The sequence below is a fragment of the Brachypodium distachyon genome, chromosome 4, assembly GCF_000005505.3.
Source record: "Brachypodium distachyon strain Bd21 chromosome 4, Brachypodium_distachyon_v3.0, whole genome shotgun sequence".
NCBI lineage: Eukaryota > Viridiplantae > Streptophyta > Magnoliopsida > Poales > Poaceae > Brachypodium > Brachypodium distachyon.
Genome location: NC_016134.3, coordinates 16,379,055 through 16,406,941, shown reverse-complemented (window position 1 = coordinate 16,406,941; position 27,887 = coordinate 16,379,055). Strand labels below are relative to the sequence as shown.

The 27,887-nt window shown below is 41.9% G+C and overlaps 3 protein-coding genes across 5 annotated transcripts; all 3 read right to left on the bottom strand.

Annotated features, from left to right (window-relative positions):
• Positions 1–380: 380 nt before the first annotated feature.
• Positions 381–7,751, bottom strand: LOC100838503. 2 transcript variants are annotated; one of them, XM_010239317.3, is made up of 6 exons: positions 7,326–7,751; positions 4,446–4,560; positions 2,949–3,670; positions 1,457–2,872; positions 1,225–1,339; positions 381–925 (listed from the first exon to the last, which is right to left on the bottom strand). In XM_010239317.3, the coding sequence occupies exons 2-6, from the start codon at positions 4,459–4,461 to the stop codon at positions 711–713; spliced, it is 2,484 nt and encodes an 827-aa protein (XP_010237619.1). In that variant the 5' UTR covers positions 4,462–4,560; positions 7,326–7,751; the 3' UTR covers positions 381–710. The 2 variants fall into 2 exon arrangements, with proteins under 2 accessions (XP_010237619.1, XP_024310234.1); XM_024454466.1 differs by lacking the exon at positions 7,326–7,751 and having other exon boundaries at positions 4,435–4,560.
• Positions 7,752–9,055: 1,304 nt separating this feature from the next.
• Positions 9,056–10,359, bottom strand: LOC104584958 (GATA transcription factor 20-like). Its single transcript, XM_024455239.1, has 6 exons — positions 10,304–10,359; positions 10,142–10,225; positions 9,902–10,035; positions 9,628–9,702; positions 9,397–9,502; positions 9,056–9,187 (listed from the first exon to the last, which is right to left on the bottom strand). The coding sequence occupies exons 1-6, from the start codon at positions 10,352–10,354 to the stop codon at positions 9,113–9,115; spliced, it is 525 nt and encodes a 174-aa protein (XP_024311007.1). The 5' UTR covers positions 10,355–10,359; the 3' UTR covers positions 9,056–9,112.
• Positions 10,360–12,326: 1,967 nt separating this feature from the next.
• LOC100831891 (ubiquitin carboxyl-terminal hydrolase 12) lies at positions 12,327–27,779 on the bottom strand. 2 transcript variants are annotated; one of them, XM_010239316.3, is made up of 32 exons: positions 27,572–27,779; positions 27,311–27,386; positions 27,009–27,159; positions 26,755–26,912; positions 25,391–25,656; positions 25,096–25,314; positions 24,918–25,026; positions 24,708–24,823; positions 23,978–24,076; positions 22,751–22,860; positions 21,922–21,996; positions 20,548–20,626; positions 20,312–20,458; positions 20,145–20,225; positions 19,937–20,056; positions 19,691–19,813; positions 18,239–18,316; positions 18,048–18,136; positions 17,842–17,950; positions 17,637–17,705; positions 17,440–17,550; positions 16,499–16,554; positions 16,228–16,405; positions 16,025–16,126; positions 15,867–15,938; positions 15,069–15,134; positions 14,902–14,967; positions 14,698–14,781; positions 14,473–14,589; positions 13,558–13,632; positions 13,375–13,461; positions 12,327–12,970 (listed from the first exon to the last, which is right to left on the bottom strand). In XM_010239316.3, the coding sequence occupies exons 1-32, from the start codon at positions 27,599–27,601 to the stop codon at positions 12,929–12,931; spliced, it is 3,360 nt and encodes a 1,119-aa protein (XP_010237618.1). In that variant the 5' UTR covers positions 27,602–27,779; the 3' UTR covers positions 12,327–12,928. The 2 variants fall into 2 exon arrangements, with proteins under 2 accessions (XP_010237618.1, XP_003577433.1); XM_003577385.4 differs by having other exon boundaries at positions 14,473–14,586.
• Between the last annotated feature and the right edge of the window lie 108 nt (positions 27,780–27,887).

Genomic DNA, 27,887 nt, shown 5'->3' with positions numbered 1-27,887 from the left:
ACATGGTCATAGCATATCTACACCCAAGCATGACAGACAGAACTGAGGTGAATTTTGATACTTCACTTCCCAGTATACCTGATTCGCTGTATAGGCCCTCTCCGGTGCAGTATCACTGATCCAATCAGGATATTGTTTCCAAGCTCCATAGACATCTCTCCTCTGTATAAACTAAAAGGAGAAGCAAATAAATGTATGGGCAGAAGTATAGAAGCCTGTAGGCAACAACCAACAATATACCTGAAAACGAGCAGATAAAACATTTGAATCTTGAATGTAGTCTGGCCGATTCATAGATAATGCAAATTTCCACTATAAATGGCAAGGATGAAGATACTAATACAACCCTTTCACTTGCGAAGCTACGGTTCACAGAGAAATTGGAGCAACATCTAATCTGAAATTTTATGAGATGATAAATACAATCTGTGAGGAGTTTGCCAAGAAACTTCAGGATGTATCTTTTGCATGATTCTTTTTCCCTCGTCTCTAGCAATACTTCATTTTTTTTCCTTCCATTTCTTTCAAAACATGGGTACATGTAACATACAGAATGCCAGATTCTCACTAACTACTGTCATTTGTACAAGAAATTACAGTTTTGAGTTCACCTCAAAATTAGCTTCGCACAGTTAACAACCGGAGAGGAGGAAAAAAGAGTCCCACCACCTAGCAGTAATATCACACAGCAATGATGCAATGAAAAAAAACTAGTTGAGGGTCCTCCAAACAAGATCCCGGCACGAGTTAGATATGCTTGCAGCCTCAGCAATCCTGAGAGCCATCACAGATTTGTATGTCGCGAGGTTGGCATTCGCCATGAGAGACTGAGCTCTACTGCGCAGTCGAACAGCCGTTTCTACAGCGTGTTTTGCTGCGCGTTCAGCTTCCACAACTCTCCGCAAAGCCTCCTCTTCAGCATTGTCTGTCGATCAAAATGCACAAAAGATTGAGTACAAGATTGTTCCATACTTCCATAACTCCAGAGCTAAATGCTAAGGTACGATGTCTTGAGCACAATGATGTGTATTATGCTCGGGCATAACGAGGTCTATTGCTGCTATGTTAAACGGCAACGCAAAAACATAGCAGTCAGCAACAACATAAAAGTTACTGATACAAGTCCTTTAGCGCATGGGTTGCCCATAGCAAAAGATTCCTAGCATCACAATTTGAATACAGAAAAATCAACCCAAAAGCCGAGCTTGTTAGAGTTGCAAATACCTTGCAAGAAGATCCCAGGTTTCCCTCGGCCAGGTTGGCTTCTTTGTCTCATAAAAGATCTCTTCTTCTTAACAGAAGATTTTTGTGATTGTCGTCCTCGCCTTACCGGTGCACCCTTAGGGCAAACAAATGCACTGGTTAGATGATATGACTGAATGCACACAATAAAAAGATAGATAACTGAAATAAAAATTAAAGCAGGGAATTAGGTAAGGGATAAACTCCAATTTACCTGAAATGTCCTTATCAACGGCGCACCTTTCTTATATCTCTTACTTGTCCAATATTCATATATGGAAAGGACATTATCATCCTTTCCTAAAGATGGATATCTGGAAAGAAGCTGATCCACATCAGTAGTTACCCCAGGATTGTTGTAGATATCTTTTTCAAACAAGGTTATTATTTTCTCAAAATCTTCATAGGAAATGTGATTCAGATTGGAGCTTCTTCTATCAGAAGCCTCATGGTTCAACTGAATGAGCCACTGTTCATCCTCTGAGTCCAAGTCATAAACTGAATCCCTTGAGAGAGCCCGTCCAACTTCATCATCCACCATTCTGATATAGTCTGGCACAGGGCGTGAGAAAGGATCTGTTACAATCCCTCCCATGCCATCAGAAACCTCATGTACACCTGGAATTGGAATCATCTTTTCCTGAGAATTGCGCTCCCGACCCTCAATATGCAACTCTTTGAATAAAAGCCAGTCCCACTTATCAGAGAACTCAAGTTTCCATCCATCTTCGATTGCCCAAACGTAAGCATGGGTGTGACGGTTAACAACATAAAACCTTTGCTCCGACGGTTTAAGAGAGACTCTAGTAACACCACGTAACTTCACAGCAACACACCAGCCATTGGAGTTTGATAGTTCTAGCATAACTACAGCACCTTCTTCTCTCCAGCACCTATCAGCTTGAATAATTAAAAGGTTCGCTTTGCAGCAAAAATGATCTATATTCTGTCTAACCTCAGACAAAGCCAGCCTTTCATTTGTGCGCTCAATTGGACTTTTGAAAGACCTCTTTTGCTTCCCATTTGATCCCATAGGTGTCGAAACATCACTGTCATCCATATTTTCAAGCAAATCAAGAGAAATTTCTAATGCTGGTTTGGGTTGGAGAGGTTCCAAGCAAATCTCAGACCCAGTCAAGGCCGGGCTCAGTTCTGTCTGAGAGGTAAGAGTACCCTGCTTCATTCCAATTGCTTTGTCTGGAAATCTTGCTGCAAGTCGATGCCAATTTACCGGATGCCTCATAGAGCTTCTCTTCCTTTGGTGCTTCTTTAGCTTCAGACCATGCATCACTACTCCTGCAACTTGTTCAAGGGGCACATAGTCCTGGACCACTCTGCAAGGTTCATCGCAACGCAAGTCAACAGCAGGCTCGGCATCTACAGTGCTCGGAGACCAGGAATCCGCCTCCAGAGGATCTTCAGTATACATTTCTTCAGCTCCACCAACTAAACCCATGCTCCGTCGAATCCCAGCTGGCACATAGATGGAGTGAAGATCTATCACGGAATGCAAGCTCTGAAAGTACGAAGGAACTGCCGAGAAGTTGACTGACAACACAGGTTGAGATTGGTTGGCATCATGAAGCTCACACCACCCACAATGCACCATAGTCCTCAGTAATAATGCACTCTACAAGAAGAAACACACATATCAAACCAGTTGCAGAAGGAACTAATAAAGTGGCACATGAAAGCTGAAAGCTTACGGCTCTCTGGTGCTGGAGCTTGACAAAGTGCAGCCCGTGCGATGCAAATATGGTGACAACAGCCGCAGAAGAGAGAAAAGAGGCCAGGTTCCAGATCTTGCTCTGCTGCCCGTGACGCATCCACCGCAGCACTGGGAGGAGAAGGCGCAAGAACTGATGAGTGCTCCCAGAGAAAGATGTGTCGATGAGGACGACAAGTAGGTCATCCCCAGCTTGACTGGCAACACCAGCCACAGGGGTCAAGAAGTGGGCATCCAAGAACCCAATCCTTGATGCGAACTCCCTGGACAAGGAGCACGGAATAGCAGCGAGGTCGCTGGAGGTGTCCTCCCGAAAAGGGGCGACCTTTGATCGCTTGTCCTTCCTGGTGAACACTATCCCAAACCTTGTGTCATCCTTAGGTTCGGCTGGGAGCCTCCGGCAGCGCTTCCGGCTGTAGACGATCCCAAAGGATCTGGTGGGTGGTGATCGCGGTTGCATTGGTGTCTGCGGCTTGGGCTTCTCGCCATGTTCATTGTCATGGAAGGCATTCTTTGATTCCCAGCGGAGCCAGTGGGAGTTGGAGATGGCTAGACGCTTGCCGGAGCGGCGAACCCTGGCAGGCTCAGAGGGCTGGGGCTGGGGCACCTTGGGCACAAAGACACGCGTGGAGCGGCGGGTCCCAACGGCTGGCATGGGCTCTGGCAGTGGGGCAGATAGGGGAGGCCGATTGCGATGAGATCCTGCACGTTTCCTATGAATGTTAGTATCGGCTGCAGCTCAGTATTTGTTTCTAGTACTGATACTTTCCCATAATGCAATATAGAAAGAGAACACTGAATAAAAATTCTCCAAAAGTGCTCCCTTTTTTTTCCTGTGAACTAAAATCACAAGTACAAAGCCAGTACTAGCCAGATAATCCCCTCCTTCCCAAAATAGAAGGCCTATAGATTTTGTCCCAAGTCAAACTTTCAAATATAACTACTGATATTGATTTGGTATTGTAGCATGTAGATGTTGATATGTCCTCTATAAACTTGGTAAAACTTAGGACAAAATCGATAGGCCTTATATTTTTTGGGAAGGAGGAAGTACATGTCCGAAGCCACAATCAGGGGCTTGGCCAGCTTGACCAGAATGTGGTGTAACAAGGACGTGAAGGCATTAAAGGCATTCAACCTCACAAAGCATACAGTACAGTGCAATTGTTGAAGCATAAAGAAAAACTGACAATAAGGATGTGTTTGGTTTGTGCCAAATCTAACCCTACCAAATGTGGGCAAGAATTGGCTTGCCAATTTTTTGGCCAACAATTTGCCAACCCTCACTTTGCCAACTATTTGGCAAGAATATGTGAGTGAGAAGTAGTACTTCACATTGGCAACCAAATTTTTGGCAACAAACCAAACAAGAGCCATAAAATTATTGGTTGCCAATTATTTGGCATGGCTAGTGTTGGCTCCCAACCAAACACACCCTAAGTCTTTCTGATGTTAGAGAAACCAACATTAAACTCACTCGGCAATGGTTTCATTTTATTCCACTTCGAATTTTCATCTGATCCTTTAATTCATCCACTGGTCCTTCGATTCACCAATAGGTTTCTCAGTTCCATTCAACTTTAAACTTCATCCTATAAAGGGAAAAAAAATCATTAGCACCAGTTAAGGAGACATACAAAAAGAAAGATGCACCCATAATTAATGTACTACTCCCTCCGTTCCATAGAGATTGGCCCTATCTTTATGGAACGGAGGGAGTAGTAAAGAGAGATACATATATGGAACTTAGGTGCAAAACCAAAATAGAGATTTGTATTAATTAGATAAGAGGATGCAACGAAAAGAAAGAGTGCTGAGACTCCGAGAGACGATTATTTAGAGTTCAGAGCATAAATTGCACACTTAAATTAAATTGTGCTTGATTATTTCTGTTTACGTGTCGTCTAGCTGATGTTCCCCGATTCTTAATTGCAGAACATTTTATGGTTAGATTCTTTCCTGTATGCGTTGATTGATTGGTAGAATTGCAATCCATAAGAATTTTCATTTGAATTACACTTAAGAGGATTATATGAGCGATGGAAATTATCCTGATTAGTGATTACACTACAGAGGAAATTCGGCTAGATTAGTTCAGATGATGTGGATTTCTGTCGTGACTCGTAGGGAGCATCCAATGGTAGAATATACATGTATAAGATGCACATTGGACAGAAGAAAGAAAAGAAGGACGATGGCCAATATCAGCATATGGAAGGGCATACCATACTGTTGAACAATGAAAATTGATGCAGTGCTATAGAGCATTCAATCGAAAAGAACAGTCAAGATTGACTTCTTGGGTACTGAATGTGGAGACGTAAAACTTATGGGAAAGGACATGCCTTCATGTAGCAATCAATCAAAGTTTGCTGGAACAGTCTTTCAGTAGTAATTAAAAAGCATTTTGCCGGTGATGGACATTATAGGAGTAGACCTACTTAAGACAGAGTAGTAAAAATATATATGTATACAATTAGGAAATATTAAATTAGACAGAAAGAGTACATGATAGTCAAAATTAGTGCCCTGGCCCCAGAGGCCAGAATGCATAAACGGGTAGTTGTTTTTAACTTGTAGAAGGCCCCAGAGTAAGAATAGGCACTCTTTATGAGAACATCACAAAAGAAAAGCAATGAAATGAATGGCAAACCAACAATGGATACATTTAGAACCCAGGCTACAATCGAGCCTTGCTGGCTAGGTTTTGTGTTTGGTATAGAAGAAATATCCTAGCTTTTGATGTCCAGCGAGCCAGCTCAGGGTACGGCTGGAAAAATCTTGGTTTTGGGGGAGAGCTGATTTGGCTCGCCGTCGCGGGCAACAAAATTACCACTTTGTCAAGACATCAATCAACAGTCTCGTGCTCACATATTCAACTCAATGTACAAATTATGCTGGCATATGACTGGAGTTCCAGTTTCCCATGGAGTGCTATCTTTTTTTTGTGACAGCCCATTTCCATTTTATGTATACGTACATGATTGCTGTGAGATCTTTCTGTAATGCAGTTCAGTAATTAATACTGTCACGGTGAAGAAAATGGTTGAAGTGGTCCAAAAATGGAAAAAAAAATGGTTGACCAGATTTTTTAGCATTGTAATTCTTCTATGGATTTTTCTAGAAAAATTGTATGCAGAAAACTCGGTAATCTGCTCACACTTCCTCTCAAAAGCAACGAGTCATAACCAAACTACTAGCCACCGACTCTTGCCACCCAAAGCAACGAACCAAACATGCAGCTATGGCAAGGCTGGCACAGCCGGAACGAACTAGCAATAGCCAGCTGAGTAACAAAACCAAATGCACTCTATAATGAAATGGGTATAGTTCTCAAGATAGAACCCAACCTTGCTGAATAGTTCGTCTAAGTGTAATGTCCACATAAGTGCATCCAATTCAATCCGCCAATTCCACTGGAAACCTCACTAGTCACTACTCTCAATAGCGTAAACTAAATTATTTTAAAATGCAACAATCTCTAAAACCAAAAGTACATCTTAATCTTAATCCTATGAATCTGCATTTTCTTACATGTGCAACCATCTCACAATTTAGGCAAACTTTCAAAGATGTGGCATGAAGCACGATGATAATGGCTAGACATGTTATGCAATCTAATTTATCTATACATTCCAACGCACGAGGCATTGAGCTAGTATAGCTATATGTTTCCAAGTACCTAAATTGGTGACAAACCATAATGTATATTCCCTATCCCTGACCTGTTCAAATGAATGACTTGATCAATATACTACTTAGGCAATAAAAGGAACATTTCAATAAATTTTTACTGAAATATCTGGTCATGCAAAACCCATATATCACTTGTTACATCAAAAGAGAAGTACTATGAGCTCAGATATAAACATGCAAATTGTATGTATGCAAATCTAAATTCTGGCTTACGTCCCTGAAAAAAGAAATCCTGGCTTACGTTACTCTTCTTATTCTTTTCACTGGAAGATAACATGCTGAGCACATGGTATGCATAATTATCTTCTTTTTTTCTTATCCCTCTCGCTGGAAGATAGCATGCTACAGAATTTACGAGCAGCGGTAGCGACTGGCCAGCTACAGAAACATTTTACTGATATGAAATATGATTCAGGTAATAGAACAAGATCATGTTTCAGTTCTTAATCAATCAATGCATATGTTTGCATATATGGAGAGAAAGAGGACTTTCTACAAGAAATTGCACTGTCCAGAACTTTTTTGCATACATCACTTCATACAGGAACTATTCTGTGATATTTTGAAGAAATGGATTTTTTGCATACGTTCGGATACGTGGATCAACTTCATCTGCTTCTTCTGTAAACTACAGTCCATATTTTCATGAGCAGGATTTTACCTTAGCTTGGACCAGCTAGGGAAGCAGGCCTGTGGAGCGGGCGGCTGTTGAACAAGTCGCAGACGGAGGGTCGTAGGACGAGCCACGGGAGGCTGCCGGCGACCTGGGGGTGGTCCGGTGAGGACGAGCTCGGGGTGGCGGGTGGAGGGACGATTGGCGGTGAACCTCGCGACGGCAGCGACTTCCGACCTTGGGACCGCGACCTCCAAGCGGCGGCCGTGGGCGGGGTTCCGGGCCGACCTCTACCTCCGGCGGTAACGGGCAGCAGATCTGGGCGGGATTCCAAACTAGGCGGCCGCGGGAGCAGGGATATAGGAGGGTGGATGAGAAGCTGGCCGACGGAGGGGTGGAAGGGGGCGAATTAGGCGGGGGCGGGGGCGGCGGCGGATGGGAACGGGTGGCGGCGCGGAAAACCTAGCGAGGCAGGGCCTCTCGGGAGGAAGGGAGTGACGAGAGAGGCAGGGAGGGGATCGGGCTCGGGTCTTGGGGGGCAATCTCATGTAATTTTCCCGCAAGTTTGAGGGCGGTTCTGAAACGGTCGAGAGGGGAATCTCGCGAAGCTAGGTTAGGCACCTCCTCCCTGTCAGGCTGTCACCGACGAGTGGGCTGCAGAGAAATAAGCCAAAGGCAAAAGCTCCTCGTCGCCTTTTAGTAATAAGCTTCTTCTTGTCGAGATATCCTGGATGTCCATCTTTGGTCGAACCGTGGAAAATATTACTCCGATACCAGTATAGCTGTAAGTTTGTGACCCTCAGGATACCCATTGAATTAGTTCAACCAAATGAACTAAAGTTTGTGACCTTCAAGGTAATCTTTGACCCTTCTTAGTTCAAACAAATGAACTAGTCTCTCGGATCCTAAATTTTTGACTCAAATTTGCCTAAATATTGATGTACCTATTCTTAAAAAGCATCTAGATACACGTAATACCAACCGTAGGATTGATGGCCATCGGGCCGGGCTTCTTACAAAAGTCCAATGGGTTTGGTACGAGTGTGCCGGACCCAGCACAAAACTAATCGGGCTGGGCCGGCCCGAGGCCCCGCTTATGCGGCATTTGAAGGGCTTCATTCTCAGGCCCTCGGGGCGGTTTATATTTATTTTTAGAATTAACACATTTGGCCCTAACCATTTTTTTCCCTCTTTTCATTTTTTACTGGTCTGCCCCATGTGCTGAGATGGCCTTTGGTGGCCCCACGGGGCTTCGTGCCATGCCTAGGCTGGAAGTAGGCATTTTGGGGCCGGGCCGGACTGATCCTTATATAACCGGACTTGAGGGGCCCAAGCGAGGCCCGTTTATCTGGGGTCAGGTCGGACTGATCCTTATATAACCGGACTTGAGGGGCCCAGATGAGGCCTGTTTATCTGGGGCCGGGCCAGCCCGTTGGCCATCTATAGGTAGGATTAACATTATCTCCGATAGCACCTCCGTTTTGAAATAGGCGAAGTTTTTCTACTTCAGTCACTAATAGACAAAAAAAATCTTAGATTAGTGCGATGAAAATAGAATCTCTTGATTTGGCATGGGTGATATTTTTTAAATCATTTATGGAAATCAGGCAAGCTTAAATGTTATTGTAGTATATTAGTGCTAATATGGTCAAACCAGACTTCTAAATTTTTCGCGTATTTATACTCTTATATTTATGCACATTCACTCCAATATGTTAACCATTTGGGATAGAGATACGGTCGGAATCATTGATCCATCAATAAAATCATGGGTGAAAAAATCATGGGTGAATGATACTTGTGTCCGTTGGTATGGACATTCTCAGATAGCCACTTTACATGCTTTCGCTGCGGCGGCACCATCGACCTCCTCCACAGGACTGGTTTCCCGCCGTCTCCCGTAGTCTCCCCTGCACGGCAAGTACGATTCGATCAATCGAGGCTTGAAATGGCACCAAAACCGGTATGCCGCAATAACATGGCAATGGTATTATCAAGTGTTGGCTCTCATCTTAGGCTACCGATCTAAAGTTTCTCTACTTCTTCTAATTCGTGTGGCAGTTTATCATTACAATGCATGAAGTGCAATTAAAATTACTTGAGAAAAGGGACTACGTACGGTTTTGTCCCACATGAGCCCGCAGGCGTTGCAGAAGGTTCTGGACCCGTCCGGGCCGCGGCGCATCTTGGGCGTTGCATCGCTGCGTTCCCCGCAGTTGGTGCACCTGCATAGTGCATATAGATATATATCCACGTACTTAGAATCGATCGATTATGCTGCAAATAGTTGGCGAAATTGCAATGCAGCTTCAGAGTTCAGACTCAAATTAAATCACCAGCAGTTGCTTACAGGGTTAGCTCGTTGGGAGAATCGCCGGTTCTCTTGGCCGAGAGTGCGACGAACCTCCCTCCCCTGCGTCTCATCCTGAACCCCACACAAAATCGCGCAATTAAACAACCGAGATATATTAATCTTGGCCACATGTATCCTTTCATCCCGAAATAAGTGACGTGGATTTGTATTATTGTATAAAAATCTATAGAATAATTCAAATTCACGTCACTAAGGATGGACGAAGTAATAAATACGGATACCAATATTTATTTATGTAGGTATGATGTACCTCAGGGCGACGTCCCTGCGGCAGCTGTAGTCCGCCTTCACGACGGGCTCCAGGCCCTTCCGTTGCCTCTTTGCCCTGTACCGCGACAGCGCCGCCGGCCGGTCGAAGTCCCTGGGCACCACCACCGGCTGCACCTGCCATATTAGGGACATCCACGACGATGCATATGTTCTTCAATTCCATATTGTTCCAGATTGGAGAAGGAATGAGTGAGTCCAATCATAGTTGTAGGATTAGTACCAGGTAGGTGAGCTGCGGCTTGGTGCTTTGAGCTGGGAGTGGAACCAGTTCCTGTCCGTCCAGCAGCGACAGGATGGTCTCCACCTAATGTAAAGTTAGATCAATTCAATCTCCAAATTACTGTCCAAATCCAGGGAGCAAAGTGATGCAACGGAAAGGTACCTTGTGCGGCTGCACGGAGTCGAAGACGAACATCCGGCCGTCGTACCCCATCACGAGCTGCTCCTCGCCGACCTGCTCTTCCGCCTCCGCCACCTCCATCTCCTGCTGCTGCTGCATCGGGGCCGCCGCTGCCGCCGTTTGATCGTCCGTGAACACTTGGTCGAATCCCGGGGTAAAGGCGAAGAGATCGTCGTCCGAATCAGGGAGAACGACGTCGAACTCGAAGTCCAGCGCTAGCGGGTCCTCGTCGTCCGCGCCGGCGGTGGCGCAGATGGGCGGCAACGGCTGCTGCTGCTGCATGTCGGTAAGTAATGCGCTCTGGCTAGAATGGTGGGTGGGAGGCGTTACGAGCCAGCCCTCTATGGGAAGTGATCGACGAGGAGACGAACAACAAACGCGTGCTAGCTGGATGCGCACCGCTTTCGAGTTAATTGCAAGAACCTGCTAGTCTCTTTGGTTAGACTTAAATGTGGCTTTTGATTTTCTTATAATCAAAAAAACATCTATTTAAGTGGCTTTGGCTTTGGAGTTGATATTATTACACGATGATATAAGCAAAAAGCAAAAGCCAAAATCACCTTTTATGGTTTATAAATCAAAAGTCAAAAACCACATTTTAAATCTAATCAAACAGAGCCTTAGTCTCTTTTGGTATTGTGAAGTGCAGCAGAAAATAATTCATTATTCTCGCGGTGAGTGGTTCTCCGGTTCATAACTAATGTGTATGAAAACTAAACTAGTTGTTAAAATGTTAATGGTAGAGTAATCGGCCTGCGCGCACCGTGTGAGAGGTCTCTTATCTTTAGCGACAAGACACTCTTTTTTTGTTAGAAAACAAGGCGCTCATGATCGACAAGGTTTGTACGTTCGGCTAACCATAGTATTGGTTCATAGTTTTTCCAAACTCAGCAGCCTTAATCGAAGTATGGTACTCTGTTTGAACCAATAGAGTATTACCAACTGTAAAATTTGTCATATAATAAACACAACAAAGCTTAAAGGACGCGTCTGCGTAGCGTGCGCACACTGTGTGAGGTCAAAAGAGCTCCCCGACAGTTTTCTGTCCTGATGTGGTCCCCGCACACGAGATAGCGACATTTCTTTTCTCCTCCTGATGCCTTTTCCTCTTCTTTGCGCTACCACCCGTTTCTTCCTCCTTTAGCCACCACAATATTAACTTCCTCTGAAGAGAACATCGGTAAATCATATCTCCTTCGAGTTCTTCAGTTATTTCTATACCGGAGCTTATTACTTTGTGTTATTATTATCTTGTTTGCGTAACAGCATATAGGATTCCTTCACATAGTTGCATTTAGATAACTCCATATTCCGATGTGCCTAATTGAAACCAAAAGTGAAAATTTATAGTTGCCAACCTCTAGTCAATCGTCACGATCCCTACCAAATCAATATCAGCAGATCCATCAAGATATCAATATCAGCAGATCCATCGAGAAATATGCTACTCCTTCCGATCCATATTATCTGTCTCAAATTTAGCCAAATATGAATGTATTTATGTCTAAAAAACGTCTAGATACATGTAATATTATTTCGACAGTTAATATGAATCGGAGGGAGTACTGCATGATTTTATATCATGGATATTGATAATTGCTAGATTAAGTTTTCTTAGGCTATTGCCGGAGGAAGGTTTTAAATTATACCGTTGCTTTACTGGGCAATCAAAATAAATGTACTTTACTGGATTATTGTCTCCCCATGCATGCCGCATGTTCTGGAACACATATCGCACCTGAGAAATGGGTCAAGGTTGGAACGCAGTCACAAATGACGAAATAGTTCGTCACATCAAACATATAATCCTACTCCCTCCATTCTATAATTCTTTCCCTCCATTCCATAATTTTATCCCTCCATTCTATAATTCTTTCCCTCCATTCCATAATTTTATCAAAATATTACATGTATCTAGACACTTTAGAAATAGATACATCAATTTCTAGGCAAATTTGAGACAGGAATTATGAAACAGAGTATGTAAAAGAAACCAAACCCAGCAGGATCAACCTAATGTATTACACTGCCAAATGGGGCCTACAGAAAATAATTGTGTGTCGAGAACTGAAGGGGAAAAAAACACATGAAAATGGTTTCGATGCTTACACTCGCTATCATGGAACTCCAGATTAGATCCACTGCAGCAATAATTATCACCCATATTTCTATGGCACTAAATTTGAAACGAACAAACCCATTATACAGTATTACAGTGCCACTAGATTACAACAAATGTCAATATCAAGTCAGAACTATACCCCTGTATACACGCCCCCTACCAAAATCTTATGTACCCAATTTTGCTCTAGAAATGAAGCAACATCTACCCTAGGGGGTTGGCCTTTACACTCAACTTAAGGAAACTAGATATGCATACACCCTTGCACAGAATGCAAGATGAAAAATCTTGAAAAAAATCAGCTTCATGAGCACATGTCCAGAGCAACCAGTAGCAAACGCGATAGATATGCCATGACACCCAAAGGCCAAACATTTTGTTGATTTCCCCTGTTACAGTCCGTATTCCCCATAAACAGCTTCTCCTTTTCCACTTTCATATCAACGCCATCATCATGGGACCAGCTTCACAATCGTACAGACACCTCAATTGTAAATTTTCACTGGCTTCTCATGTGTGTGACGGTTCTGCAGGTACATAAAACCACCAGAACAAAGTATAAGGCACATTTCCCTGTAAGCTACATAAACGATGTAATGAGAACATAAGGTGGGACCAAAGCTTTTCTTCAACATGTCCAGTGAAAGGCCTGCATGAAATCCCGTAACCGCAAGGAACCCCTCTGGTGCAAGACCACAAAGTATAGCTACAGGATATCTATGCCCATGCATGAGTGACAGAATTAAGATTTTTATAAACGTGTTCCACGAAAAATGCAAGGCTTGCACGATATCCTGTACTCGCAAAAAAACGTCCGCCCTCCGTTGCCCAGAACATAATATAGCTATAGCATATCTAGGCCCAAGCATGGCTGCCAGAATTAGGTAAAAATTGACATCAGAAAGTTTACTAAGTTCATTTCACAGCATACCTGATTGGCTGTGTAGGCCCTTTTTGGTGCAGTATCAGTGTGCTCCAACCCAAGATATTGTTCCCAAGCTCCATAGACATCTCTCCTCTGTACAAACCATAATGAAAGTGAGTCAGAAACCATACAAGAAATAAATGTACAGGCAGAAATATAGAATCATGTAGGTAATAATCAACAATTTACCTGAAAGCGGGCAGATACAACATCTGAATCTTCGAGGTAGTCTGGCCGATTCATAGACACGAATGCAAATTTCCACTGATCACATAAGCATGAATTAGGTATATCAGTTTTGTAGTTGTACAATATAGTGATATTACAATGCAGTGCAACTCAAGATAAAAGACAAAGTACAGGAGTACAAACATAACAGGGATGAAACATCGAAAAAAACTCCTCCCCATGAAAACATACATGGAGGTAGCTCGAGCAATACAAGCCATACCATAAGATAATGATTGCTTCACCATTCAATAGTTCGTGACTTTTTTTTTGGAAAATTACTAATGAGATTTGAGTGCAGTATGATATGTGAACTATTATCAGCTTAATACAGCACAATCTATTGACCACAAGATGGGTGTTCTAAATTTTGCATCTAACTAGCTAAATGCACATGCGTTGCTACAGGAATTTAAAAAAATACACATTACATGCTTGAGTTTATTTAAAATATTTATGTGCTATATTTTTCAATTTTATGCTGAACAAAAATTCTCAAAATATATTTATCTGAGAAAAACATTATCCCAAAAATATCAATCAACTAGTACAACCAAAATATCGTGATACACATACCAAATTGAATGGGTGTGAATGGATTTATTAGAGAAAAGAATTATCTGAAAAATATGTCAAACCGATCAACTATAATCAAAATATCACGATACACATACCACATTGAATGGGTGTGAATCAAATGATTAGCTGATTGCCTTAAGTTAGAGAGTAGTTTTGATAGGGTGAACAAACCACCAATTCGATCTTTGTAAGCGTAAAGATTTACAAAATCAGCATAACATCAAGGCCAAAATCCATATGGGAAAAAACAGTATTTACGTGGCCCAATCTATAAAAATCCATTAAGAGGATGATCACCTTGGAGAATTCCTCATCAGCGACTTGGAGTTTTCTCTTTATGCGCTCCTTTACTTGTGCTAATGTCTCACCTTCATGGATAGCAAGAAAAAAAGGATCTCCAAAGTTCTGAATCTGCTGATGGCCACAACAACGGTGTCAACTGATTGGATAAGCATATCATAAATAGCTCTTCCAATAAAACTAGATCTAGACAAGAATGAAGATCATATCAGAGGGAAATACCTGATTCTGAAGAGGATCTTTAGTGAAATGATAAACATGAATTAAGCGATCGTGTGGACTGGGATTTTTCTCCTCCTCCGGAATCTATGACAAAAGGGAGAAGCAGATATGACGACAAAAAAAGAAAGCATATATCTCCACTTGATGACTTTAGAGACTACAAGATGACAGTAACCAAGTACAACAGAAAATATCATTACAGACCTCCTCAGCACGCAGCGTCCAGTACTGATCATTTATATTCTCAATTTTCTCATGAAGTGGAAAGATCTATGAATAACATAATTAGCAATAGCCATGCCAACAGGGTAAACAATGTAACTTCTCGATAAAATTTTTAAGGGCCCATTTGATGGTTTGAATATAAGCACCTTATAGATCTTGTGGTAAAAGACCTCTAGCAAGCGCAGTTCAGCACTGGGACTGGATAGATCAACCTGTTGATTAATAACACAAGATTTAGACATGACTCTTATTGAAGAAACCATCTGCAGAAACATCATAACCCACTTCACATCAACTAGATGGCAATGTCAGTCAAAATAAGAGATAACTTCCCCTTTTTGTGAATGATGATGGTAAGTTTTAAATGATAACCCAGAAATCCAATAAGCATGACCATGTGTTCCATCACTTCAGTGTTCAAGAGAATGAATGTAAGTATCACCAGACCTGCCTTAACAAGAGTTCTACTGAAGCCCATGGGGCCGGTTTGGAAGAGGAGTATCTGTTGGCGTTTGGTATTTAAACCAAATTTGACTTAAATACCAAAACTTCAGCAGAGTTCTTTGCACATCTAACTTGAAGTAGCAGTCTCATCCAAATTGAATAGGGAATAAAGAAAGAAACTAATATTGTTTAACACTCCCTCTGATAGAAATGGGCAGTCTCCAACATGCAACCTTGATAATTGCTTTTCACATACATATTTTGATAAAAACTTATAAAATCACAATATTATGAAAATATTTGTCGTAACAGATGTAATGATATTAATGAGCCTCCAAAGATGAACGACTATGGTCTATCGATGCCCCTTTCCTCTCCCGAGGTTAGCTGTGCACCTTAAAAGAACTCCTTATGAATGCAATGGTGTATCTCGGTTCCCATAGTTTAAATGTGGAACACAAGACTCATGCAAGAACTGAAAAATGTGTTAAAATAATTACCTTGGTCTTCAAGTCATTAATCACGTCAGCAATGGTGCTATTCTTAGGAAGCCTGATGCTGTGAATGACAACCTAGAAAAAGAATCTCTCATAAGAATGTGCATTTGTCAGCCAAAGATAAATAGCAATGATACACATGATTTGCAACAAAACAAAACCTCATCTTTTGTAGCGCTATGGAATGCAACTTTAAGGGTTTTCAGGAACTGCAACTCCGGCAATGGAATATCCAACACTTCATAATACAAGATGTCGGACGTCTGTATCACATAGACAGTATCTTTAGTAGAAATTCCTTTTACACTCTAGTTATGCAGAAACTATGCTCATATAGGCCAAAAAAAGAACTGAAAAGGTTGACCTGATTATAGTGGATGAGCATGTCCAGTAGATGCTCCACGCCTCGATATCTGATGGGTTGCGGTTTAGGCTGCTGTGAGTAGCAGTTATGGGATGTAAGACGAATTTTTGCTGGATCATCTAGCCCAAGCTGGCGGGCAACTCTCTCAACAACATCATCATATGTGTGAAGCTTTGACCTTAAGGCATGGGAATCAATAGAACATATGTGAGATAATTAATCAATTAACAATTTGAATGAATAGACAAACAAGCTGTGTAAACTCCCTTACAATTCCAAACAAAAATCGTCATCCTTAGGTTTCTCCAAAGACCGAAAGTGCACAACCTGCAGTAAACATAATAGTTATTTAGAGCCAATAGAAATTGGAGAAAAGACAACAAGGTTAATAGTTAGCAAAAGCTACAAGAAAAATTTAGTGGCGCCACCCTTAAGAAGGTAGGCCTGAAGCAGTCTCGTGACTCTTATTGTCACAACAACACCAGCTCACCAACTGTGTGTTCCTAACGCCCGAACCATCCATTTTATTCCATTTTATTCCTTTTCTATTTGTTTTTTGTGGCACTGGTGACACCTTCATATCGCAGTTACCCCTTCCACGTCTGCTAATAGCCTAATACACAACCATCCCCTCCCCTACCCTTCCTAACTAGGGGGCATAGACAACTCCAGCATTGCACACATTGACTGGCCTCACCAAGACACCATGACAATTAGTTGCTGTTCAGAAAACTGCATGCTTTATAATGATCGTTCCAAAAATAATAATGATGCACATTCTTAAAGGAACTTGACAATGGTATTGTTCAATTGGATGCATGGGTAAAAATGAAGCATGCAGTCAACTATATACCATAGTCCAAGTGAACAAAGCCACAAGTTACTCAAAATATTTCCTGGGAGAGACCAACATAGGGCGCCTAAAAATATCCAAATTTATCGCAAGTCCAAAATGAGGCACCCTCCTATAGGTTTCCAATCATGCATGCCGAAGTCTCAAAGGTACAGAAAGAGCCAAAGAGGGTTTTCATTTGCTACATTAATGAGGCACCGTCCTTTGGGGAATTGTATGAACACTCTTTTAGGTAATAGAGGGAGTAGCATCGTTGGACATCAAAGTGTACAATGCTTATAAACAGGAAATAGAAGAAAACGGAAAAGCCTTGGACCTATGAAGAGTTGAAATTGAATTGGACATGTGATGCACCATACCTGCCTATTATGCACATACTCCAAAAATGAAGGAACATCCGGATAGCGCACTTGAGTATCACTATCTGCTTTAGGTGATTTCTGGAAACAGACTATGTCCCCATCTTCAAGCTACAGTATTATGAAATTTGGAGAAATAATCAGTAACAGTTTGACTTGAAGTCTGCATTCTCAAATAAGAAACATGTGTGACAAACCTGGCAAGAACGGAAAGTAAGTTTCTTGTCAATATGTTCGCACATCACATTTGGCTCAAACTTAATTTCCTGCATGCAACAATGGAAAACAAATTAAGGACAATCGTCCTTGTAAGGTTATCAGCATATAACTTAACTAACCCACTAAAATGACTGATGCAGCATAGCAGAGGTAGATATATCAAATAATCAATTTAACTCTTGCCTCGTACAGCTCGATCTCTTCATCTGGCGTGAACCCAGCCATTTCATTTAGTTTTCTCAGGATATCTGAAGGTTTCCCCAAGGCCTTTACGAAGAGCCTCCCCACAAAACTAAACCGATGGAAGAATGTCACGCGTCAGCATAAAGAAATTTATAGTGATATATACGAAATGATGATGAAGTGGTCAACTCAAATAGATCACGTACCAAAGCGTTTCCTTTTCGGGGTTGTAGAGTTTGAAAAAGAGAAGAATATCTTCCTTGCTCTTCTCAGGAGGAGGGAGGGGCTGCAGATCCTAAAAGAGTAATGAGAAATAGTTGGTTAAATATCCTGCACCTGGCTATAAAATAAGAAGCAAACAGAAATGGAAACAAGCACAACTCTAGAATATCATTACCAGTCCAAATTCCACTTCCAAGAAAAGCTTGAGCTCAGCATTCTGTGCCTTATTTGATATCTCCCTCAGTTGCCCCACCTGTGCAGTAGGAAAGATAGTAATGGGAATCTTGACGTATAAATGATAGAGAGGTAACATAACAGGACTCCATGTTTTTTTTCACAAATCTTCCTAGGGTCATCTAAGCAATTAAGCACACTGGAATGGACTACTGAGATGATTTTAGAGAGTAACCAGCTTAGCACAATCAATTTGCAGACACACATATAAAAAAGCACAGTCATAGAAAAGACTCCTTTTTCAAGAAGTGACACCCTAACGTCAACACCGGGCAAAATACAACCCCCACCCACCTCTGAAACCCGTTCATCCGACAGCCCCCCCCCCCACACACACACACACCACCAGGAGGCTGTATTTGTGGGCGTTCTCAGGATGCCATGGTGGTGAATTGACTGTTCTGACCGACAGCTATGCCGATACATGACCCCTGCCCACTGGTGCTCTCACTTTCTCTTTTTTTCTCTCCTTTCCCTAGCCCCTAGAAGCCCAGAACAGCAGGCGATGGCACTGCACGTTCGGCCGCCAAACTTCTCTACATGTTCTCACAGGCTTGATTGGGCAAGGTGGCGGCGATTGGACTCCCAGCGGCTGCCAGGAAGATGAATGCAGACCTGTTCTGCTCAGTTTTCCAGCAAAGTCAGCGTCGTAGCACCTCTTTGCTGTTCTGCTCTGTTGTGATGGTGGAGCTTCGCGTATGCACGGCAGAGGAGGAGGGAGAGAGGGGATAGGTCGGCGCCGCTACGGATATGATGTGGTGGCTTCACTACAGCCAAATTTGACAATTGGCGGCTGCGAGCACGGATCTGCCTCTAGGCTTCAAGCGGGGGAGCAACAGCGATATTGGGGGAAATGGGAGAAGAGACAGGGGAAAGAGCACGCCGGGGAAGATGACCCCCCCTACATTTGGCCAGCATGGTGGTAAAGGGAGTCAACTCGCCACAGTGGCGTCCTGAGAACCGAAACATCCAGCAAATACAGCCAGTGGGAAGGGGGGGGGGGGGGGTCAGGTGAACGAGTTTTGGACTTCGCGAAAAGTTGAGGGGGTAAAATGGACTTCTTTAAAAAAAAACGTATCTGTACACTACACACTCCAGCAACTCTCCAAAATTTTGAAGTTTGGTCTATGGTAAAACCAACAAAGGCAGAATTTGGAAGTTGAGACAATCCTTAAAAATGACAAGATGCACACATTGTTTATGTTGTTCCTTGGTAGTAGCTTTATACCAAGTCACAAACATGCAGCACTAAGCCACTGATAGCAAATCTAGCTCAACCTTTTTTTTCGTATACTTCAATGAGAAAGAGAGTATAAGCAAAGGTCAACTGGACCTAAGCCAACCAAAAAGGAAAAAAATGAAATAATAAATTAAATTAAATTTCTGAACTTACAGATTGTGTTTCTTCATGAGGAGTCAACGGACGATTCGGCCGGTATGTATGGTTTTGCCTTTTAGCCCACAACCAGAAGCGCTGAAACTGTACTGGGATACCATACTCCTTCGCTATTTCCTCCTATTGAACAGTTAATAGCAGTTAGATTACAAGTTAACTTAACATATCTATCGTGTCATACAACTTTTAGTATTCAGAGCTTTAGAACCAACAACTCGCATAGGGATTCCATCGACATATTACCTTGAAAGTATTAAATGGCAATTGCTTCTGTATTCGGAAGCTACGGACTTTTTCATGGTCCACCAGATCAAAATATATATCTTTACCAGTTTGCTCCTTCAAATCCTCATCTCGAGCTATCTGGATACAGTTTCACAAAACAAGTTCAACAACAAACTTGCCAAGATCATCCAAGTTGTAATGAACGCCACAATAAACAAAACCTGACCTTTATGATGGTATAGAGATGAGCTTCAGCTTTTTCTTTCTTCTTATGTTCTTTCTCTTCTTGCTCTTTCTTCAATCTTATCTGTTATTATCCACAGTTCATCAACCACAATATATCGCGACAAAATGGTTGTATTAAAATAAGGACAAATATAGAACTCTACATACCCTTAAATGCTCAGCAATGTCTTTCTCGTCAACATTACACATTATTTTCTCTTTGTCACTCTCACGGATGTATACAAGCATGTAGGCATTTGAATACTTCGTGAATTTAAATGGTGTGTTGTTGAATCCAGGGTTTATTTGAGGTAACTGCTCAATCCAAAGAGATGTAGATATGGTGATAGCTGATAAGCGGCACAAACGTTTACTGTTCAATATCAATATGAAACTGGGCATACCTCTTCCTCACCGCCATATTGCTCTTCGAATGCCTTCTTAGTATCTTCTTTTGTTACGCGCTCATCATCAAATTTATACCTGGTACACATAATAATGTTTCCAAATTGCGTCAACAAATGGAAACTATTTGCAAAGATGAAGAGATCCCAAACATACTTATGTAGACCTTGGTTGACAATACATGGAATATAACTCTTGGGAGGAAAAGCATAAAGCCAAATTGGTTTCTAGTGACATTCGTCGCTCTACTCAAGCGATGTTCAATCAGTATCTCCCAAAGTTTCATAGTATGGCTCATAAGCTTAATTCCTCTATATGCAACTTTGGATATCTCCATTAATCTTGAAGAGCAAAGCTTAATTCATAGTATGGCTCATAAGCCAAATTGGATACAGTACCAAATTACTAATAAAATTTTCATCCACTCATCAGGCATCTAAGCAAACTTACCTCTAATACATTGAATATATCTATAAGGAAATAAACCCAGCTAACAAGGAAACTCAACAGTCTAAAACTGCTTTCGTCTATTTAATGAGATATAGAGGTCTCCTGTATTCTTGGCAAAAACTATTCTTATCTCTAAATTTCAACTCCTATGGCGGCAGCAAAAATTTTATGTGAAGTGTGCACAGTACTGTGTTACTCATATAGAATTGCACATTAACACAGTATGCACATTGGCAGCGACACAACAATAGTTTACTGCACCAAAAGGCAACAATAATTTCAGCATCAGTTACAAATAAGAGGGTATTACAATTATCGACGGTTATTTTATTGGTTAACATATGGTGTTGCCTTTTTTCTCAAAAGATATGTAGAACTGATTCATATGCAAGTTGCAGCTATTGTTGCAGCGTGATTACTTCCTAAGCTGGCATCCACTCCCAGTATCTCAAAACTACACCTTACCAATGTCTAATGGAGGGTACCATAGTCTCTACTATAAGTTTAAAAGATGTCTGGGTGCTAAGAGAATTTCATACACCAAGACTAATGAAACAAGTGATGACTATGTGTTCTAGACAAAACCAATAAAGTCGGTGGTAGCGGACTAGTCATGGTTGCTAACAGGAAACCCCAGAACCAACTTTTTTATGAACTATCATGTGGAAGATTTAAAGAGGGCAATTTACTCCAATTAACATATATGTGCATAAAATTACAAACTAGCTGAGAATGGTAGCAAAAAGTCTAACAGACACAGTTCCTAGTAAGCTAATTTCTGTTGTCAATTACAGAATGCCAGGCAATAATTTCATCCCACGTGTTTATTCAGCTAACATTAAGCGTTATGCATAAGAACAAGAGGAGCAATAAATTGAGTAAATTGTGGTACTAGAGACCAAAGAAGTCATTAGAAAAACAACCATTGATCTGCTAGAGTTGGTCGTATGAATGCGTAATAGTGACCACCATGTACTCCTCCACTATGAACAAGAACACTGAGAAACCAGATAAACAGAGTTAGTGCAGAAGGAAAATCCATGAAGCAAAAAACTGACCCATATTTGGGCACTATTATTAAGCAAAAAAAAGATGGTCTGCAAGAAAGTAGGTAATACTAAATAAATCAAGGGATTGTCCGGATACCAGGGTTCATCCAAACCAGATTTTGTTAAGATACTTAAAATCATGTTTTGTTCGGGTAGCATATAACTATTCGAACAACTTTTGGTTCAGAATCAAGATTGATGTCTTTTTTTATGACAAAGCACTGCCACAAGGTTTTCACTAAATATCCAAACCCATAACTCAGAATTTGTATTTATAAAATTCGCATAAATGAATTTTCACAAACATTGTTAACAAATCTGAAATCCAAATGACACAAGATTTTGGTTTCATTTTTGCTAATATTGTGGCTGCCAAATTCTCGGGAGTAGATTCAGTTGACAGATTCTTGCAGATTAATTAAGTTATGTATGAAACTTGCCCAGGAATATGTTTGCATCATACCAAACAACTGCCTTTCTTTGAGTTTTTGCCCACTGAGGCATAGCAACCAGTAGCCCATGCTCATGCAAAACATCTAGAGGTAAAAAATGGATACTGCTGCTAGAATGTGTCTTGTAATTTAAATCCTCAAACTACCATAAGAAACCTTTAGAAACATGTTACAGACAGATTACTTGACTTCAAACAATTCAGTTTACCACTTACGACAAATGATATGCGTAACAAAAAAAAGGTGATCACCTGTGAAGAGTATAAAGGTTTCTTATACTTCTATCTGCATCTGGAGCAAGATACTTGCCATCATCTCTATCCAGATCAAGTTGCAAAGGGAACTCATAGCGGTCATTAATCTGCACGGGCAGGCATAAATGGCAGAAATGCCAAGCTTAGAACCGGAAAGTCAATTTTTAAACATGTGGACAGGAGATAATAGCTAGTTAGCCACGTATTTTCTTCACTTTCAAGTGATTGAAGATTATTTAGACCATTCGCAACGGGACAACTCAACTAGCTGAAGAACGAAACAATTCCTGTACTATTCATGATCAACATCAAAACTATTCTGCGTGTCAATAGATACATTAATTAACAGAAGATTCTCAGATCCATCTAGAGTCATTAAAATAGCAATCCAACACTAACATAAATTGTGTAAGTTTGTCCACAAATGGAATTTTAAGATATACCCCTAAGTTATCCAAGGAAAAGAACAATATAGCCATCAATCAGTTGGGTGTGGTGATAACCTAGAGCTTTTGGTACCACCACGACTTAGACCAGGAACACACAGTTTAGCTCATGTACCATGTGTTCAGTTTCTCGTACAGACTCAAGCCAGGCTCAGCTGAAAACATTAGTAAGCACAAGCTCGAGCTTGGCCAAGCTTATTTCAGTTAGGCTCAGCCATACATGTAAACTAAAGCATAATTTTTAGCATACACGATTGACCATTCACATGTATATTCAAGCCTATAATATGCCCATATATGTGTATATATGACCATTCACATGTATATTCAAGCCTATAATATGCCCATATATGTGTATATATGACCATTCACATGTATATTCAAGCCTATAATATGCCCATATATGTGTATATATGCGAGTTACCAATCCAAGCTCAAGATCGACTCTGATATAGTTTCAGGCTCAAGCTGAGCCTACCTGACCTAACTCGAAGTCTGCACATTGGCAGCCCTGTCTGGAAGTAGCTCGAAAGCATTTATTACAGTAATAGGGGAACATAAATGGAGAAATAATTCAATGCTTCAATATGAAGATGTCTATGGCAATCAGTAGTCATTCTCATGGATCCCAATATATTCCATAAAAATGATATCAAAATTACGTGCCAAGTTCCTTCAGCACAGCAGGTATTACATGTACATGATAACATGATTATTAGATGGAAAATATAAGTAAATCAATAAAGTAAAGAAAATGCAAGGGCATGACAGTCCCAACCTTAACCATGGTATCTCTCATATAGTCGTACTCAAAACGCTTCAACTGAAGCTGTAAAACAGGGGGGAAATCGAGGAAGAGAACACCCTTTTTTGCATCCTGAGATATCAAATTCAAATTCAGTCACCAAGACAATACCAAAACTATAGGAAAAATAGAAGACAAACTGCATTTCACAAGCAGTTGGAAGGTACATACATTTCAGTGAATATTTACATCGGTAGGACGAAAATAGCGTAACTAGATTTACCATGAAAGATTTTCATAATATCATAACATTTACAATTCATACTTACTCATACAAAAAGTGACGATCAATGTTATGTAGAGATTATCAATGTCCTAAGCGCTGGCTATTTCGTATTTACAAATGTAGGGATATAGCAATATTATGGAGAGAAAAAGAAAAATCTACTGATAGTATTTGCACGGGAACAATCTAAGTAACTTTTTCTATATTACTAATCAGTCTGAATGCATGTTTCTAAAATAGAAAAATGTCGTCTATTTCTGAATGGATGGACTGTGTGGCATGCAGATTTCCCATATTTGAACAATAAACGACACAATTCCAATAAATCTTCATTAAAGCAAGAAATAGTGTATGGTATACAGATTTCATTTAGCTGAAAAGATTCACGAGACAATTCAAATCAAGATCTTCACAAAAGCACCAACTCGAGTTTTAGTTTGTTTGCTTAATGGAGAGGAGAATATGTGGTGTCTGTACCTGTAAACCATGGTTCTCTGCATGGTACTTGTTATCACCCTCAAGACGCTCAACTTCAACATATTTGTCAAACGATGCATACACATCACGACAACCTTTAACATCAAGTTGAAGGTCTGCAAGACCGTTGTACAGCATTATTACATCGGCTATAAAGAACGAAACACAACTAATGTGAACCTGGTAACAAGAAAATGCGTAGTTACGTACCATAAAAAGACTCCTTCCTGTTGGATTTATAGTCCACGTTTATACACTCGATGTAATTAATGTGGTGACCTTCAAATAATTGTTCGATTGTTCCTTCTACAACAGTTCCCTAGGGAGAAGGCAAAGTTAATAGCAGCTAGTGTACACCATATAGGCAGGTCTATACTAGATTTGTTACCTTCATCTTATCTTCAAGTTTCTCACAGAGAACTCTGTTGAGCTCTTGTACATCATGCTGCATGAAGGAATCATATGTGTCCCATCCAAAAGATTTGGTCAACTCTTTTGTAGCCACACTGTTGTCACTGTACTGGAGCTTGTAGAAGAGGCTCTGCAGCGCCAAGGGAATACTTCCAGATGGCATGTCATTTTCGGTGGTTGGCATATGATAGACAGCCTGAGAGAAGAACTCAGTTAGTCAACTAGTACAGAAAATAATAGTGCCTAGAGCGTTATAATGCATGATCACATACCTTCCTGAAGTATGGTATGTGGTACAATGTTTGCAGAAGAGAATTCATATAACATGTAGCTCCTTGATTTTTCAGACCAACATAACCTGTTTCCTTTTTTGAGTCATATGTCCAATAGTCAACCATTTTACGGACAGCAACCTCTGCCTCCACAACAATAGTATCATTCACAAGGTATCCTCTACTTGGCTCATATAGCTCACTCAAAGGCATAAAAGATGTGAAACCCCAATCGCTCTCGCGAGCACTAAATTGATGTTGAGTATCTGCCAGACAGAGAAGCAACAGTGCATTAGTGATACTATTATCCATGGGTAAACATTAAGGAGATCAAGCAGCAATGCTCAGCATCAGTAGATCAAGTGCAAATATGCATCGGTCTTAATGAACCTGGCATGGGGCATGGCATTTGCAAGCATGGGGCTCACAAGTCACACCCCAGACTTTTTGGGGAATGAAGCTAAATGTGTGGCCAGAGTACCACATAAATAATGAGACTTATATCAGTAAACCTGATAAAAACAAAACTAAACTGCAAGTCCATGAAAAAATCATTGTTCAACTCAGGACAGCGCCTAAGAACAATTGCTTTTTTATGCTAGGGAGGCCCTTGTTTCCTTGAAAAAAACCTCGACATGCAAAGGGGTAAGCCACCACCCAGACATTTGCATTAAGAAGAAGACCTTCTCACGCAGGTCGAGGAACCCCCGAACCCCTGCCCCACACCATACACAGCGGCACCAAAGCCCATGTGAGAGCGGGCGGGCCGCAGGCCTGTGCTTAAGGCGTGGGGCCAGACGAGAGGATTTTTTAACCCCAGCCTGAAATTTGCTCCCACAAGGAGTCGAACTCAGGACCTGAGGAGTGCTACTAGAGTTGTTCCCTTGACCATTACGCCAAGGGCTCATTCGCACCTTGTTTCCTTGAAGACAAGTGCTTTTGTGTGTAAATGTGTGTCGTAGATATTTCCTACTAGAGATCGCCATCACAGAACCTAAACAAGCTTTTATATGCTAGTGAGGCCCTTGTTTCCTTGAAGACGAGTGCTTTCGTGTGTAAATGTGTGCCGTAGATATTGCCTACTAGAGCTGGCCATCACAGAACCTAACAAAAGAGCAAAGTTCTAATGACAATAAATGGGTATGGAAAGCCACCCCCACATGTTAGTGTTTATAAGATAAACAACTTTTTACTGTTTAAGAACACAAGGGATAGTTTTTGCATACACTGTCAAGATAACAGTGAGGCAGTTTGTTGGATACTAGAATAGTCCAAACACACTTTTATTCTAGAGTTAATCATGTGTTGCTTTAGTGCAAACTTATGTAATGCAGAGTCGTGGACAGCATGGAGAAAGAACACACCTTTTCGTGTCGTATACTTCTGATCGATCTGGTTCACAATTGCCAAGCTAAATTGAGCGGAGCGGCTCCAACCATACGGGAGGTTAGCCGAGTCGGCAACGTCCAAGTACATTGACAAGTGCTCCACGTTATTCCCCTTGGGGAAAATAAGAACGCGCCTGCATGAAAGCCACCGACCTTAGGATACTCAAAGCATTCCGGGAAAAAATCTGCAGCTGCAGCTAGCATAATAATTGAAGAGACCAAACACTCACCATTTGTACCCGCCGACGACAAACACATCTGAGTAGTGCTTCTTCCCGATGAGCCTGGTAAAATTCTGGATTGTCCAAGTGAAACGGGACGTCTGCGGGTCCTCCGGTGGCTGGCTATCAGCTGTGCTTACCGCCTCTGTCTGCGCCACCACTGCCACAACAGACACCAAACGCCCCGCATTATGAACCACCCAAGCGGAACAGGCATACATACCCAGCCCCACACATTCCCGAATCACACTTCTAATCAGGGAGAAGCAAAGCAGCAAGCGAGGTACAACTAGGGGGGACGCACACAGTACCTTCCATGGGCTGGGCAGCGTCAGCGGCGACGGCGGCGACCTCCTGGTGGGGCACGAGCATCTCCTCGTCCTCCTGCTGCAAGTGAGGAGAAGCAACGGGAAGTCGGGTTAGATCCGGCCGCGGGGGGGCATAAACCCTAGAGTCGGAGCAGCAGCACCGCCCGATCGGGGGACGCCCGGGGCAGGGGCCACGGTGAAGTGAGGCCGCTGGGAGGGGAGATCGGCCAATGGCGACGAGGGGGAGCGTGCATGCGCGCGTACCTCGAGAGGGGCGGGAGTCGTCGTAGTCATGCCGGCGCCCCGCGTCGGTGAAAACAGCGGCCGGGGAAGCGGCGGACGGGGTCGGCGACGGCTGGGGCGGGCACGGAGAGGATGCGGCGAGGCGGAAGCAGATTGGAGGCGGGGTGTGGGGGAGGAGGGGGGAGGAGAGTGGCCGCCGGTTTTGGGGAGGTACGGGTTGCGGTATGGAGGACTTGAGTTTTTGGAAGGGAAGGCTGATTTCGATCCTCTCTTTTTCTTTACGGAGGGAGTGGTTCCGTTTCGGGACTCTAGCAAGCAACTAACTGCCGTTAAAATC

What these genes read in the sequence shown, in the direction of transcription:
- LOC104584958 (XM_024455239.1), bottom strand. Translation starts at nt 10,354, where the DNA reads ATGGGGTACGACGGCCGGATGTTCGTCTTCGACTCCGTGCAGCCGCAC. An exon ending in AGCCGCAGCTCACCTACCTG is followed by an intron (nt 10,036 to 10,141) that starts GTACTAATCCTA and finishes CTAATATGGCAG; the next exon opens with GTGCAGCCGGTGGTGGTGCC. An exon ending in TCTCCCAACGAGCTAACCCT is followed by an intron (nt 9,503 to 9,627) that starts GTAAGCAACTGC and finishes TGCACTATGCAG; the next exon opens with GTGCACCAACTGCGGGGAAC.
- LOC100831891 (XM_010239316.3), bottom strand. Translation starts at nt 27,601, where the DNA reads ATGACTACGACGACTCCCGCCCCTCTCGAG. An exon ending in TGGAAGTGGAATTTGGACTG is followed by an intron (nt 18,137 to 18,238) that starts GTAATGATATTC and finishes TTACTCTTTTAG; the next exon opens with GATCTGCAGCCCCTCCCTCC. An exon ending in GACGATTTTTGTTTGGAATT is followed by an intron (nt 16,406 to 16,498) that starts GTAAGGGAGTTT and finishes CCATGCCTTAAG; the next exon opens with GTCAAAGCTTCACACATATG.
- LOC100838503 (XM_010239317.3), bottom strand. An exon ending in AGCTCCAGCACCAGAGAGCC is followed by an intron (nt 2,873 to 2,948) that starts GTAAGCTTTCAG and finishes TTCTTCTTGTAG; the next exon opens with AGTGCATTATTACTGAGGAC. An exon ending in CGTTGATAAGGACATTTCAG is followed by an intron (nt 1,340 to 1,456) that starts GTAAATTGGAGT and finishes GTTTGCCCTAAG; the next exon opens with GGTGCACCGGTAAGGCGAGG.